The sequence below is a fragment of the Aulonocara stuartgranti genome (genome assembly GCF_965226115.1).
Source record: "Aulonocara stuartgranti genome assembly, chromosome: 11".
Taxonomy (NCBI): Eukaryota; Metazoa; Chordata; class Actinopteri; order Cichliformes; family Cichlidae; genus Aulonocara; species Aulonocara stuartgranti.
Genome location: NC_138947.1, coordinates 947,585 through 962,500, shown reverse-complemented (window position 1 = coordinate 962,500; position 14,916 = coordinate 947,585). Strand labels below are relative to the sequence as shown.

At 49.8% G+C, this 14,916-nt stretch overlaps 1 protein-coding gene across 3 annotated transcripts in view; it reads left to right on the top strand.

Moving 5' to 3' along the window:
• The window catches only part of col6a4a (collagen, type VI, alpha 4a), a 61,257-nt gene extending 46,763 nt beyond the window's left edge, over window positions 1–14,494 (top strand). For 2 of the 3 annotated variants that reach the window (XM_082551076.1, XM_082551078.1), the window contains 16 exons: window positions 8–70; window positions 148–198; window positions 295–330; window positions 1,364–1,426; window positions 1,510–1,572; window positions 2,135–2,170; window positions 2,254–2,290; window positions 2,370–2,381; window positions 6,395–6,888; window positions 9,188–9,275; window positions 10,615–11,256; window positions 11,444–11,531; window positions 11,718–11,875; window positions 12,670–12,840; window positions 13,196–13,243; window positions 13,466–14,494. In XM_082551076.1, coding sequence (XP_082407202.1) covers window positions 8–70; window positions 148–198; window positions 295–330; window positions 1,364–1,426; window positions 1,510–1,572; window positions 2,135–2,170; window positions 2,254–2,290; window positions 2,370–2,381; window positions 6,395–6,888; window positions 9,188–9,275; window positions 10,615–11,256; window positions 11,444–11,531; window positions 11,718–11,875; window positions 12,670–12,840; window positions 13,196–13,243; window positions 13,466–13,641 — 2,226 coding nt within the window. In that variant the 3' untranslated portion in view covers window positions 13,642–14,494. The remainder of the gene's footprint in view (window positions 1–7; window positions 71–147; window positions 199–294; window positions 331–1,363; window positions 1,427–1,509; window positions 1,573–2,134; window positions 2,171–2,253; window positions 2,291–2,369; window positions 2,382–6,394; window positions 6,889–9,187; window positions 9,276–10,614; window positions 11,257–11,443; window positions 11,532–11,717; window positions 11,876–12,669; window positions 12,841–13,195; window positions 13,244–13,465) is intronic. The other variant, XM_082551077.1, reaches the window with a different exon arrangement.
• Window positions 14,495–14,916: the final 422 nt, after the last annotated feature.

Here is a 14,916-nt window from a genome sequence, read left to right as displayed (position 1 = left end):
GTTAAAGGGCCAACCAGGCGATCCCGGTGATGAGGGCGCACCAGGACCAGACGGACCCCGAGGAATGCCGGTAAGGAGCCGAGAGCCCGCTCTGTTCAGACAAACAGTTTGATTGGATGTCAGTGGCGCTGACTGTCTGTGTTTCAGGGTCAGGACGGTCGGGATGGTTACGGACCCGCGGGCCCCCGAGGTGCAAAGGTGACCCTTCATAATACACAATCCTGTATTTCATCCTTCTGCTAGATCTCTGCTTCACATTCATAACAACGTTCACGTTCTTGCCGTGTCTTGCAGGGCGATCCCGGTTTCCCTGGTTACCCTGGTCTTCGGGTGAGTTCACAGCAGATCAGGTTGAATCCATCCTGGCATTAAATCGCAGTAAACACGCAGACAGGAAATGAAGGCGGCCTGCTGGGAACGGATCAGAAACGAGTTAGGATCCAAACATCGGAGCGTTTTCAGGCTAACAGAAGTCCAACGAGAGTTTTTAAGTCCACCGAGTTCAGGAGCTGACAGAGCTCCACGAAAATGCTGCGAACACGAAATAATCTGCGTGTTTGCTGCGATGCACGTCGAAGCTGAGCAGAAACTCCTGCAGGTGTAAAGCTGATGTGTGATTCTGCTGTTCGCTCTGAGAGTGACGCAGTGAAATCGGCCTCTTGCTCTCTCACATCATTCAAACGGATGCAAACAGCAGGTGCTGCTCGCTCGCGCTGCTTCGGGACGACAGCGGGTGTTCGTGGCGCGGACCAATCAGAATGGACCTGTGAGCTCAGCGGGTTCAGAGATTTCACTGCAAACGTATCAAAGCTGCACTGAAACTTCAAATACTCACAGACGGTAACACAGAAACACGGTTTAGGAGCTCTTCAGTGGATCGAGTCATTGCAAATAAACATTTATTTCTGCTGTTGGACGTGTTGAGGTGGGAGTGTGTGGGCCGGACCGCCTGCTGGAGCCTCTGCTGGTGCTGCGTGGCTGCAGCCCAGGACCCTTTAATCTTACTGCTCCTGTAAAACTAATACAAGCCTGCCTACACTGGTGGCTCATAAACACCTCGCCGTGCTGCCTGCAGCTTTCACACATTCATACACAAAAGGTTGACAGCAGAGCATCACTGAGCTCTCACAGCTTTGTGGTAAAGTCGACTGGATCCTTTTCGAGGATTTATGAGACAGGCCGCCTTAATAAATAAGCACATTTTCAGTTTTACTCGCTGGTGTTTGTCCAGAAGCTTTTGGAGGCCGGAGATAAGAACGCTCTTGTTTATTCTTGGGATGAGTGTGGTCAGGAAGTTGACTTGAGGGCTTGTGTTTGAATTTGGAGATGCGTTACCTCACGAGCCGTGTTTCTTTCTCTGCAGGGCGAGGAGGGGCTGCAGGGACCGAAAGGATATCCAGGGCCCAAAGGGAACCGCGGCCGAGGGGTGAGAGTCCACTGCTCAGATAACTGAATCAAGCTCGGTCTTTGAGTCCGTCAGTGACGTTTGTTTGTGATCCCGTCACGTAGGGTAACGCGGGTTTGCCAGGAGAGTCAGGAGTCCCCGGAGAACCGGGATATCCGGGACACAGGGTGAGTGTGGAAAAGCTTTAGGAAGCTGCCGACTTCATGCTGCACAAACTGAGCGCCTGGAGCCAGAAAGATCACTGGATGTGGATTAATTTATAAGAAAACTTTTTAGTTTTCCTCTAAATCTATTTCGTCCTCTCTTACAACGATAAAGGAAAATGTATTTTTTACCCAAACTTAACTCTAAAGGTTAGTTTAAACAGGTGCAGAGGTATTTCTGTCCTTTACAGAGCTCAGTTTTCTCGCTGTCTTGTTTAAAATTACTGGAAAATCCTTTGTGTGGTTTTTAAAGATCTCTGAGCTTCACGCAGCGTTTGGGGTGGCTGTAGCTCAGGGCACCTACTAACCAAACGTTGGCGGTTCAGTCCTCGTCTGCTCCGCTCTGCAGGCCAAATATCCGTGTGCAAGATCCTAACCCCAAGTGCTTCCATCGGAGCGCGAATGTTTGATAAAAGACTTTACACGAAGGGGTGAATGAGGCAAAAGGTGTCGAGATCTTCGTTTGTTTGATCAAATGTGAGGAACATTCTTCTGTCATGTTAGTCAGATATCACACTGTTCACAGGGCCCCCGAGGTTCTCCTGGAGGCAAAGACATGACTGTAAGTCCACCTTAAACCCACCTCACCCACATTAAGGAAACATTAGTACAGGATGTAATCACAGGTCTTTCCTTTTGACTCAGGACTGTCAGCTGATCACCTACATCAGGGACAACTGTGGTAAGACTTCCTGACATCCTCACATCATCTCAGGAAATGAAACCTGCACGTCTCTAAATGCTGTTTGTTTTCCCTCCAGCTTGCTCTGCTGGTACGTGTCTCCACTCTAACAGTCAGGTATCGTGGTGAGTACAGCTCAGCAGCCACGTCCACAGACTGGATCAAAGATGGACACAGCTGCACTCTCTGAAGCTTCAGCATTTGATTCAGCACAGTGTTGTTGTTGTGATTCTTCTCCTCAGGATTTTTCCTCATTTATTGCTGTCGTTAGTGTCAGGATGGTGAAAAAGGTTTTCTTAACCTCCTCGGACCTGCGTCCACATATGTGGACATCGCATTTTGGGATGTCTAGACGAAAATAATTAATTTTACTCTACAAGGGCCTGATATCCAGTTACGAGGACGTTATACTGCCACTGTTCTATCAAAATTTAAAACTAACGTCCTCACATGTGGCTCTTATTTGTCTCAGAAAAAAAAAATGGAGGAAAAATCCACTTTCTGACACCAGAAATGATGACGTCAGCGTATCGAGTATAAAAACATCTGTTAATGTCACAGCGACTCATGCGGCTACCACGGAAACTTGAAGAGTTTCTGTGGAGCAGGAGGAGTCCCAGGAGTTTTGCCTGGAATCGCGTTTGTGGCCTTGACCAATGATGTCTCATGTTGCTGAGACGCTCCTGCTCTGTACAGACATCCACTCACTGTTTTTCTGGCCTACCCATCTGTACACCCAGAAATGCTTACAGGTTACATGACAGGTGAGGTCCCGTTGGGTACGTTCTGCCTCTGCACACATAAAGACCACAAAACAAATGTCCAGACCATCCATCCATCCATCCATCTTCATCCGCTTTATCCGGGGCCGGGTCGCGGGGGCAGCAGCCTGAGCAAAGAGGCCCAGACCTCCCTCTCCCCAGCCACCTCCTCCAGCTTATCCGGGGGAACACCAAGGCGTTCCCAGGCCAGCCGAGAGATATAATCTCTCCAGCGTGTCCTGGGTCTGCCCCGGGGCCTCCTCCCGGTGGGACATGCCTGGAACACCTCACCCAGGAGGCGCCCAGGGTGCATCCTTGTCAGATGCCCGAACCACCTCAGCTGGCTCCTTTCGATGTGGAGCAGCAGCGGCTCTACTCTGAGCCCCTCCCGGATGGCCGAACTTCTCACCCTATCTCTAAGGGAGAGGCCAGCCACCCTTCGGAGGAAGCTCATTTCTGCCGCTTGTATCCGCGATCTCGTTCTTTCGGTCACTACCCACAGCTCGTGGCCATAGGTGAGGGTAGGGACGTAGATCGACCGGTAAATTGAGAGCTTCGCTTTTACACTCAGCTCCCTCTTCACCACGACGGACCGGTGCAGCGTCCGCATTACTGCAGCTGCAGCCCCAATCCGTCTGTCGATCTCCGGCTCCCTTCTCCCATCACTCGCGAACAAGACCCCGAGATACTTGAACTCCTCCACTTGGGGCAGGAACTCATCCCCGACCCGGAGTGGGCACTCCACCCTTTTCCGGCTGAGAACCATGGCCTCAGATTTGGAGGTGCTGATCCTCATTCCCGCTGCTTCACACTCGGCTGCGAACCGTTCCAGTGCGAGCTGGAGGCCTTCACCCGATGAAGCCAACTGAACCACATCATCCGCAGAAATCAGAGATGAGAGTCTGAGGCCACCAAAGCGAAAGCCCTCCGCCACTTGGCTGCGCCTAGAAATCCTGTCCATAAAAATTATGAACAGAACCGGAGACAAAGGGCAGCCCTGGCGGAGCCCATCACCCACCAGGAACGAGTCCGACTTATTGTCGGCAATGCGAACCAAGCTCTTGCAACGGTTGTATAGGGATCGAATGGCCCGTAGCAATGGGCCAGACACCCCATATTCCCGCAACACCTCCCACAGGACACCCCGAGGGACACGGTCGAATGCCTTCTCCAAGTCCACAAAACACATGTAGACTGGTTGGGCAAACTCCCATGCACCCTCAAGTATCCTGGAGAGGGTAAAGAGCTGGTCCAGTGTTCCGCGACCAGGACAAAAACCACATTGTTCCTCCTGTATCCGAGGTTCGACTAGCGGACGAACTCTCCTTTCCAGCACCCTGGCATAGACTTTCCCAGGGAGGCTGAGGAGTGTGATCCCCCTGTAGTTGGAACACACCCTCCGGTCCCCCTTCTTAAAGATGGGGACCACCACCCCAGACCATGTGAAAAAAACGTCCAAAGTATGTCCTTTAACATGCGTTGGGTCATTAACCCACTGAGCCAGGTTAAAAGAGTCCGTTAAAGCAAGGAAGTCTTTAGCAAATGAGTCATCCTTACAGCAAGTGTGTATGTTAAAATCTCCCACAATGAGAACACAATCTGGTAATTCTTTGTTTTTACATTCATCAGGTCCCAATCAGCCCAAATATCAAAGAGAAATTTAAAATGCTGCCATGTGGGACAGCTGTGAATATTTCCACCCCTGATAAGCTCAGCACCCCACAGGTCTCTGTACTGGAAACACACGTCTCTCTCTCTGCACCACTACAGTGGTCTTTGAGCATCTTTGACTCATTCGCAGATGTATTTTTTTTAATTATACAAACTTTGCACAAAGAGTGATGCAGGTCCAATCACACGTGGCGTGCTTGGTGTCAGGCTGCAGCTTGTGTTGGGTTTTTTGCACTACTTAGAAACCTGCTGGGCAGCTGTACTGGTGCCCAGTATCCACCACAGCCACCTCTTAGCTCAGTTTCTGCTCAACCCAAAAATCTTTCTCCTTTCAAACGTAGGGAAGAAAGCAGCAGTTTAACAGCAAAGAAACAATCAGCCAAACGCAGATTTCCTGTGTGACCTCGACCTGAAACACTGTCAATGGAAAATTGTATTTAGTAGTCAGTATTATCTTTTAGTGATATAAGTTTGCATATGGTAGAATACTGCGTGTAGTTATTTGTATTAGGAAATATGCAACCATGTATACTTAGAGGCATATAATTAATTGTGTAGTGACAGGATGTGTGATCTCTAGCAGGCTGCAGGCTTGGTGTGCACTCCAGGAATGCACCCCCACGTCCTGGGAGCATGAGAGGTTGCACCTTGTTTTATTGCTTTAACATAGCTATGTCTGTTTTAGTCTAAGTGCCTTTTTGTGTAGATGAACTGCTGGACTTCCTCGCCGTGTTATCTAAGGTGAACCATCTAGGGTGGGGGAGACTACCCTCTTTGTGACCAAGGATGTACCTTTTGTGCTTTCATGTTATATGACCCTTTGATCAGCAGGACACACACACACACACACACACACACACACACACACACACACACACACACACACACACACACACACAGAAGTATAAATAAGGACCGGGGCAGTTTCTTAGCGCGAGTCTCTGGAGGCTGCCCTTGCTAGCAAGAAGTTCTGTGTGTTTCTCTTCTCTGAGTCTTTACTGAAGAAGTGTTTTAGAATGTTTTCCCTAACAAACACTTTCATTAGAAAGTATATTTAAGTATAATTAAGTAATTAAGTGTATTTAACCTCCTAAGACTCTTTCATAGCATGCATTTTTAATTCTCTTTGCTATTGTGACTTTATGGTGTTTGATAGGAAACTATAAAGTCACAGTTGAGCAATGATGTGCACAGGAGCAAAATGAGAAACAACAATATGGCTCCTGTGAAAGCAAAGCTTAGTATTTTTGTCTAAACAACCCAAAATGTGACGTCCCCATATGTGGACGCCAGGTCCTAGCAGGTTAATGAACTAGTTTTATTTTTATGGCTTCACTGCAGAAACAGGAGCACCAGGTTGTATCTAAGAATTACACAGATGTTTGGTCTCCGATGGTATGAGAGCAGCTTTGCATGAGCAAACAGAGCTGAGGTTCATCAGTGTGGACGTTAGCATGAGAGGCGTTCACAGCCTCCCTTTGATAGATGCTGCTGGGACTGCTCACCTTTACCCCGACTCACACTTCTGTGATTAAAACGTTTAGCTCTACAGTTGTAAAATATCCTTTATGTAAACAGATTCGTATAATCCGATATAAACGTGACACCAGCCTGGTGACTGATGAACGGGTGGCTGCTGAAAGTTTAACACAAGCTCCTCTTTGCCCGTCAGATCAGTCGGCGTGCCCGGCCTACCCCACCGAGCTGGTGTTCGGTCTCGACATGTCTGATGACGTGACCCCGGGGGACTTTGGTAGGCAGCGCTCCGCCCTCCTCTCCCTGCTGAATGACATCAGTATCGCAGAGAGTAACTGCCCGCACGGCGCGCGTGTCGCTGTGGTGGGATACAACACCTACACCAAGTACCTGATCCGCTTCCAGGACTACCGGCGCAAGGCACAGCTGCTAGAGGCCGTGAGGAACATCGCCCAGGAGAGGACGTCCAACAAACGGCAGCTGGGCGCCGCCATGCGCTTCGTGGGTCAGAACATCTTCAAACGAGTCCGAGCAGGAATAATGATGAGGAAGGTGGTCGTCTTCTTTTCTAGCGGGCCTACAGAGGGCGCTAACGACATTGTAACGGCCATGATGGAGTACCGGGCCCTCAACATTGTTCCAGCGGTCATCTCTCTGAGGAACACTCCCGATATTGAACAAGCCATGCAGGTAGGTGTCATTTACCTGCAGCTACCTGCAGATGTTTTTCATCCAGATGTTGACTGAGTCAGTCTCTTCAGACTGTTTTGCCTTCGGTCTGAAGCGGGGTGCGGGTTGCACATTAGCACAGGACTAAAGGAATCGCAGCAGTTTTCCCAATCCTTGCTGAAGCTGGAAAACCGATTACGAAATCCAGCAGGAAAGTGGAGCGGTGTCAGCAGTAGGCATGAAGAGGGAGCTGAGCCAGAAGACCTGGAAAGAACCACATCACGAGGAAGATGAAGATGTGTTTCCTCTTTAGGAGACATCTGACGATAGTGCTTGAAGTGCTGCTCCTTTACTTCAAACAAACTTCTTAAATAAAGCCTCATTTATACTAACTCTGCCACCATTTAGATTTCCTGAAGGCTCTGAACTCTTGGGGGGAAAATCCACTTTCTGTATGAGACACCAGAAATGATGACGTCAGCGTATCGAGTATAAAAACATCTGTTAATGTCACAGCGACTCATGCGGCTACCACGGAAACTTGAAGAGTTTCTGTGGAGCAGGAGGAGTCCCAGGAGTTTTGCCTGGAATCGCGTTTGTGGCCTTGACCAATGATGTCTCATGTTGCTGAGACGCTCCTGCTCTGTACAGACATCCACTCACTGTTTTTCTGGCCTACCCATCTGTACACCCAGAAATGCTTACAGGTTACATGACAGGTGAGGTCCCGTTGGGTACGTTCTGCCTCTGCACACATAAAGACCACAAAACAAATGTCCAGACCATGTGAAAAACACGTCCAAAGTATGTCCTTTAACATGCGTTGGGTCATTAACCCACTGAGCCAGGTTAAAAGAGTCCGTTAAAGCAAGGAAGTCTTTAGCAAATGAGTCATCCTTACAGCAAGTGTGTATGTTAAAATCTCCCACAATGAGAACACAACCATACTTAAAAAGAACGGAGCCTAGGAGATCAGCAAAGTCCGTGATAAAACATTTGCTATATTTAGGCGGTCGGTAAACCACCACGCAGAGTGTGGTCGTGGATGCAGTCATCCCCAATAACTGGACTTCAAAACTAGTGTAGGTAGGTGAGGGTAGCTGCCGAACTGCATATGAATTTTAAAAACCGAGGCTATGCCGCCACCCCTACCAGACCGGTGCAGGGGAAGAGGAGAAGGTGCCTAAGTTAACCTCCTGGAAGGAGGGAAAGAAGATCAAATGTCCAGGCTGGCATGTGGGTAGCCGGTGCTCTGGCTTTAAAGTAGACCCTGAGGCGAACGCGACGGCCGCTCCTTCTACCGCATTTCCTGTAGCGTTTCTTGGTTAGGAAGAGGTAGGTGGAAGAAGCCGGTCGGAGGGTCCAGTTGGGGCGCGGTGGCGTCGCCCAGATTCCAGCAAGGATCAGCCCGAGAGGAATGGGAGAGTCTTAGATTTAAAAGTGTTTGCCTGTAATCAGTGCTCAGCCATTAGATTAGCATACAACTAAAAGGATCAAAAATACAATGCCAAGGTCCGTAAAAGAGCGTAAAGAGGGTAAAAAGCAGCGAAACAGATACAGCCGAGGACGGCAAGCCATGTGCACCGGCGCCATCTTGACTGTAGTTTGCACCTTTATGAATCAGTACAATTAGTTCCTAGTTAGAAGCTGTCTGACAAAGTAAAGCAGGCTAAAAGATCACATCACACCAAGACCTACAGAAGCAGCTGAAAACAAAGCCAGTAAGGTCACAGAGACATTTCTAAGGCTGTGAGACTCCACAGCGAGAGCCATAATCCACACATGGAGAAAACCTGGAACATGCTGAACCTTCTCAGGAGCAACTGGACAAGCGAAAGACTCCAAGAGTGCATCAACGATTCAACCAGGAGGTCACAGAAGAACCCAGAACAACATGGCCTCCGTGGGAGCGATCCCAGGAGAAAACTCCCGCAGACCAAAGACATTAGGACGGGGATAAAGAGTTTTCCAAGACGCTGTACTACATATGTTGAGCAGAAGTGATGGACCGGGACCGGTGCTGACTTTGCAACTTTCCTCTCTCCAGGAGAAAGTAAAGCATGAGCCACTGATGGTGCACCTCCAGGGCCGCTCTGCTCTCCTTTCACTAAGATCAAACTAACACATTTCACACGTGGAAACATCAGGACAACATCCGGCTCTGCAGAACAAACAGCCGATGCTTCACTGCGAGCGTCTCTGCAAACAAAGGAAGCTCAGATTCAATCACTTAAGATCGTTTGAGTCTGAACAACGATGTCTAATGAGTAGATTTCATTGTAACCTTGTACTCAGCGCTTTGTTCAATGTTTCCCATCAGGTTGATGACTCGAGAAACTTTGTGTTCACGGTGCTGGGAGAACGGGCCACTGGGCTCAGGAAGGTCAGGAACTGCGCCATCTGCTACGGTGAGCATCGTTTTCTGCTCTGATCTCTCTTCTGACTTTTCGTGGTTGACAGCGTAGGCGAGCAGAACGCTGTCAAACTAATACTGACTCCTTGTACATGAAAAATGAGCCCACTGCAGTCTTTTTGCCAAAGAACGTGTTTTCAGTACTCGGGGTTGAGAGTCAGTGATAATAAATGCATAATGAATGATCTGATGGATCTGTGTGCACAGCAGGGATGGGTATCGTTTAGGTTTTATCTGATACCGGTGCCAAATCAGTACTTTTGAAACGGTGCCGGTGCTCAAACGGTGCTCAAACCGGTGCTTAAAGAATGGAGAACACAAAATTGGTCCAAAAACCTCTCATGTTCAGCTGTTTCTTTGTAAAAAGATAACAATGTTAGCCTTTTCTGCAGCTATGGGGCATATATGGTATCACTCTTGGCTGGAAGCTTAATCAATGGAAAAAACACAAACTTTGTCCAAAAACCTCTCATGTTTAACTGTTTTCCACTTTTTCTTTGGTCATTTTAGCCTTTTTGGCCAGGGTGAAGGGAGTATCTGCCATCAAACAAGAAGACAGCCGCATGTAGCTATGATGATGTTTGCTAGTTCACCTTACATGCATTAATGTAATAACGTGGTTAGCCTACTCAACGTGAATTACACACGAACAACATTAAGCTACTCACGCAGAGAAGAACGGCTGCTGCTGCATCAAATACGGCGCATTTCTCGGCTTTTAAAAAAACGCTATGCGTCGCCAGGTGTTTCATCGGATTCTTGGTGTGACCTCCTTTGACAGTATCACAGTATCAGCTTAAAGCACTTGTTGCTGCTGAGTTTGCATATTTTGCTGTGAAGTACAGCCAGACTTTTGACCGCTTCGCCTTGGGCATTTTTAATCTGTAGCTCTGCTCTAAAAGAACGTACGTACCTGGCCCCGCCTACTATCCTCAGAAACGTAAAATGATTGGCTAGAAGTGTATCACAGCTCAGGAAAATAAAGCACCGAAATGTGCGCTGCTTTTCGGTCTGGTTACTACCGTTTATGTCAGAACCGGTGCCATGATGGCACCGGACACCGGTACCCATCCCTAGTGCACAGTGCCAGTGTGTGCCGTGTTTCCTGTTGACCTTTGAACCCATGGGTAACAGCACGCTGGCTGATATCAGAGCACACTGTTAGACCTTCCATGAGGTTCAATAATTAGAATATGCTTTTCTAAATGCTTCTGTGCCACAGCATCCTGGTTCCTGTCGAGTAGTCCGAGATCTGATGTGCACAAACATGACGGGTCACTTGTAGCTTTTGTAGCTTCCTGTCATCAGCATCACGCTTTCTGATGTCTCTGCAGACCCCTGCAGGCGTGCAGAGGAGTGCGCCTTCATCCAGGAACCAGTGCTGCCTCAGCAGGCGGATGTGGACCTGGTCATGGTGCTGGACAGCTCCAGGGAGATCCAGGCCGATGAATACGCCGGTGCCCGGCAGCTGCTGAGCTCTGTGGTGGAGCAGCTGGCCGTGAGTCCACAGCCCCGCCGAGCCGGCCGCCAGGCCCGAGTAGCTCTGGTCCAACAGAGCACCAAGGTGGAGTTCGGCCTGCAGACCTACCAGAACGCTGGAGACATGAAGACGTACATGATGCAGAACATGCAGCAGCAGGGCGGCTCTTTGGCGCTGGGACAGATGCTGGACTACACCCTGAGGGAGGTGCTGCTGAAGGCCGGCCAGCCGCGCAGCAAGAGGGCCGTCCTGACTGTGGTGGGCACCAAGACGGCCTACAGAGACCAGGCCAAGCTGCGCTACATCTCCCAGAAGGCCAAGTGTGAGGGGGTGGCGCTGTTTGTGGTGACGGTGGGTGATCGTTACAACCGGACGGAGGTGGAGGAGCTGGCCAGCGTGCCGATACAGCAGCACCTGATCAGACTCGACAGGCTGAAGGCCGACGAGCAGGGCTACGCCCAGCGCTTCATCAGGGTCTTCCTCTCCGCCCTCAACAGTAAGATGTTTCCCATCTGCAGCAGTCAGATTAGATTACTGGTGTTCTGGAACACCTGAAGGAAGGGGTTATTATCATTTATCATTTCAGACTTTGCTTTAAACATTCACGGTAACCATCAGTTCCTTTCCCGTTTCACCGCAGAGTATATCTCACCATCACTGTTTTTGTCCCGTGATTGTTTCAGAGGGAGTCACCTCGTATCCTCCTCCCTCTCTGAGGCGAGCATGTGACCAGCTGGGCGGCCAGGAGGGAGGACAGATATTCATAACGGGGTAAATCACACACTCGCATCGCCATCACGTGGGCCTCAGCTAAAACGAAAGTTTGCAGCTCCTGAAATTTCTAATTCTTGGTTGATGTTTGACTTTGGGAGAATCAAGAAGAGTTGTTGTGCATTAGGAAGCTGAAAGGCTCTCACATGGTGATAGTGTGTCCACACATGTGGTCGCTGTGTTCAGTCAGGGCGTGGCACAGCTGGAGGACGTGTTTGGAGAGGAGGTGGAGGAGGACTTCCAGGAGCAGACCGGAGGACAGATTCAGACCGGGCAGTTGGACGTCATCGACGCTCTGATCAGAGGAAATGGCCAGAAAGTCATCTCTGACACGCACGCCAAAGGTAGCCGCACACACGGCGCAGACACACTGCTGCAGGTGAAGGACCGCTCTGACAACGCCTTACATAATGGCAGGGGTACACGACCTCTGACCTCTGAGGTTCAGCAGGAAAACATTCTTTATTTGTCACATGCACGGTAATACGAGTACAACATATACACAGTAAATGAATTCTATACAATAGAGGACGTCGTGTGCAGGGTTCAGACAAACTCTTTTCATTAAAGTGTGTACAGATGTTCTCTCCTTCAGCAGCTGCACAGATGTGGTGGGCATGTCGCGTGTCATGTATGCTTTAACCTCGTGTCTTTGTTCGACTGCATGAGCAGCGGGTCTCAGCCACAGACTGTACATAAAAGACGGACGTAGCCTGCATTCTCTCAGAGGCAGTAAAAGCAACTCAAGGAGGCGGAGCATCATCACGTACAGGAGCTCGGGGTAGGAGGGTGTGCTCGTTTGTCAGCCATGATGGATGACAGAGCTGATGATGGAATAAAGGTTGCTAACAACAACACTGGCTCAGGTGGATAAATTCTGGTTTCAGAATCTGAACCCCAGAGTTGCAGCCGACTGCTCCGTCGCTGTATCTTTATGTTTGAAGGTGTTTCTTGGGGCCGTGGCAGTATGGTCACAGTGGGGAAAAATTGGCATCTCTCCCTCAAAAAAGAGACTTTCTCCCAAAGCTTCCTCCTCCTGAGTCGCCCCCTGCTGGTCATCAGAAGGAATGCAGGCGTTCAGTCAGTCTGTGCTGGAGCCGCTGCCTGTTTGTAGTAAATGTGTGTGTTCTGCTTTCAGCCCGGTGTCAGCTGCCCGCTGATATCGGCAACCAGTGTAAGAAATACGCCACAGCCTGGTTCTTTGACACAAACGTCGGTGCATGCTCTCGGTTCTGGTATGGCGGCTGCGGCGGCAACGCCAACCGCTTTAGAACGGAATATGAATGTTTCCAGACATGTGGGAACCAGCGTAAGTCCAGACTGCACACAAGCTGACCGCTCCACGTCTGTGGACCCACTAACCTCTGCTATCAGCGGACAGCTAACAGGATGCTCTGCGTGTTGCTTCCTACTAAAGTCCTCTGTGGTCGCGCTGATAACACGCCCTCTGCTACTGCTGTCCACGCTCAGACTCCGTCTGCACACGGACATGCATACACATGTATGTACGTGGGGGACAAAGGTCACAGTAAAAGCGACGCTCTTCTTCTCACGTGCCAGTACTTCCTGCTCAGTGACAGAACACGCCGACCTGTGAGAAGCCCTCATCACTGCTCGCCTGCACAGCTATCGCCTCTCTGACTTTACTCTGTCCTCGCTCGCAGATCCCAATGTGGTGGAGAAGACTCTGCCTGCCAGCTTCGCCTCTCAAGGTAAGACCCGCCTGTGCGATGGACAGCGGTGACAGCTGAACAGTGTGAGCGCACACACGATGTTTGTGCCAATAAATACAAGTTAAAAAAAGCAGCGAGAGAGAAGGAAAGAGGAGGAGCTATTTCCCGGTTGTTCTAACAAGGACGAGCGTGCATGTTGAGATGTTTCGGGTCACGTCTCGCTCTGCAGTGCTCTAATATCCGTCTCCTGTTGTCCTCCAGATTCCTGTATCCTCCCTCAGGACCAGGGCAGCTGCGACAACTACACGATGATGTGGTTCTTTGATGCCGCACAGAAGGAGTGCGCTCGCTTCTGGTACGGCGGCTGCGGCGGCAACAAGAACCGCTTCCTGACGCAGGAGGAGTGTCAGAGCCTGTGTGGGACGAAGATCAGATGAGGAGGACGAGAGCGTCACGGCTGAACACGCATAAGGAAACCTGCCGAGGCCACTCAATGAATTAGTCACAGCATTTACCCGCCCTCCCCCGCCGCCATCAGGGAAACTGCTCGAACGCTTTCAGTCATCTGTCGCCTGCTTTTTGTTTGTTTACACGCATGTTCGATTTAAAGAGGCCCAGAAAGGTCACAGGAACGATCGCCTAAGTCTCAGTCCCAGCAGGTGTGACCTGTAACAGCTGACACGGTCGCTGCTCATCGCACTGGTTTGTCCTCGTCCACATTAGGAAACATAAAAAAGTGAGACATACAAATTCGGGACTTGCTGTTTGTACAGTTAGCCTCAGTCAAAGAGGCCACGCCCCCTGTAACACAAACTTTAAAACAGGCTGGAAAGGTTTAACGTGCGATTCTATGGCGACTCACTCACTGCTGCCTCTGCTGGGCACAGGAGAGATTGCAGGTTGGTGCTCAGTTCTCAGAGATGCACGGTGCTGTATCATAATCCAGCTCACAGGAAACGTGAACGTTACTGTGACCTTTCAGGGCCTCCGTAGTTTTCCCTCCAGAGCACATCCCGTTATCCTCACAGACCCCGCCCACGCTCCTTTCTCTCCAGTCAGGTGCTACTTTTTATAAATCAGGTGGAGGCTGATGTGAGAACAAGGTTAAGACTTGAGAGAAGTTAATGTGTTGATGTGTAATTTTCCATGAACCTGAAGCAGCCTTAAAAACACAGGTAGAAGTGAAGCGTGTACAGTATCGCTCCCACAGACGGGACTGTGTGGACTCCATGTAACTGCAGCTTTCACACGTCAACGATGGTTTAAGAAAATAAAATGATCTCAAGTGTCCGTCTGACTTCCTCTTTGTGACCAATCAGGAAACAGCCACGGTCTCTGATCATGTGGTCTGTGTGTGTGTGTGTGTGTGTGTGTGTGTGCGCGTCTGTGTGTGTGTGTGTGTGTCTGTGTGTCTGTGTGTGTGTGCGCGTCTGTGTGTGTGTGTGTGTGTCTGTGCGTCTGTGTGTGTGTCTGTGTGTGTGTGTGTGCGTGCGTCTGTGTGTGTGTGTGTGTGTGTGTCTGTGTGTGTGTGTGTGTCTGTGTGTGTGTCTGTGCGTGTGTCTGTGCGTGTGTGTGTGCGTGCGTCTGTGTGCGTCTGTGTGTGTGTGTGTGTGTGTGTGTCTGTGTGCGTCTGTGTGTGTGTGTGTCTGTGTGTGTGTGTGTGTGTGTCTGTGTGTGTGTGTGTGTGTCTGTGTGTGTGTGTGTCTGTGTGT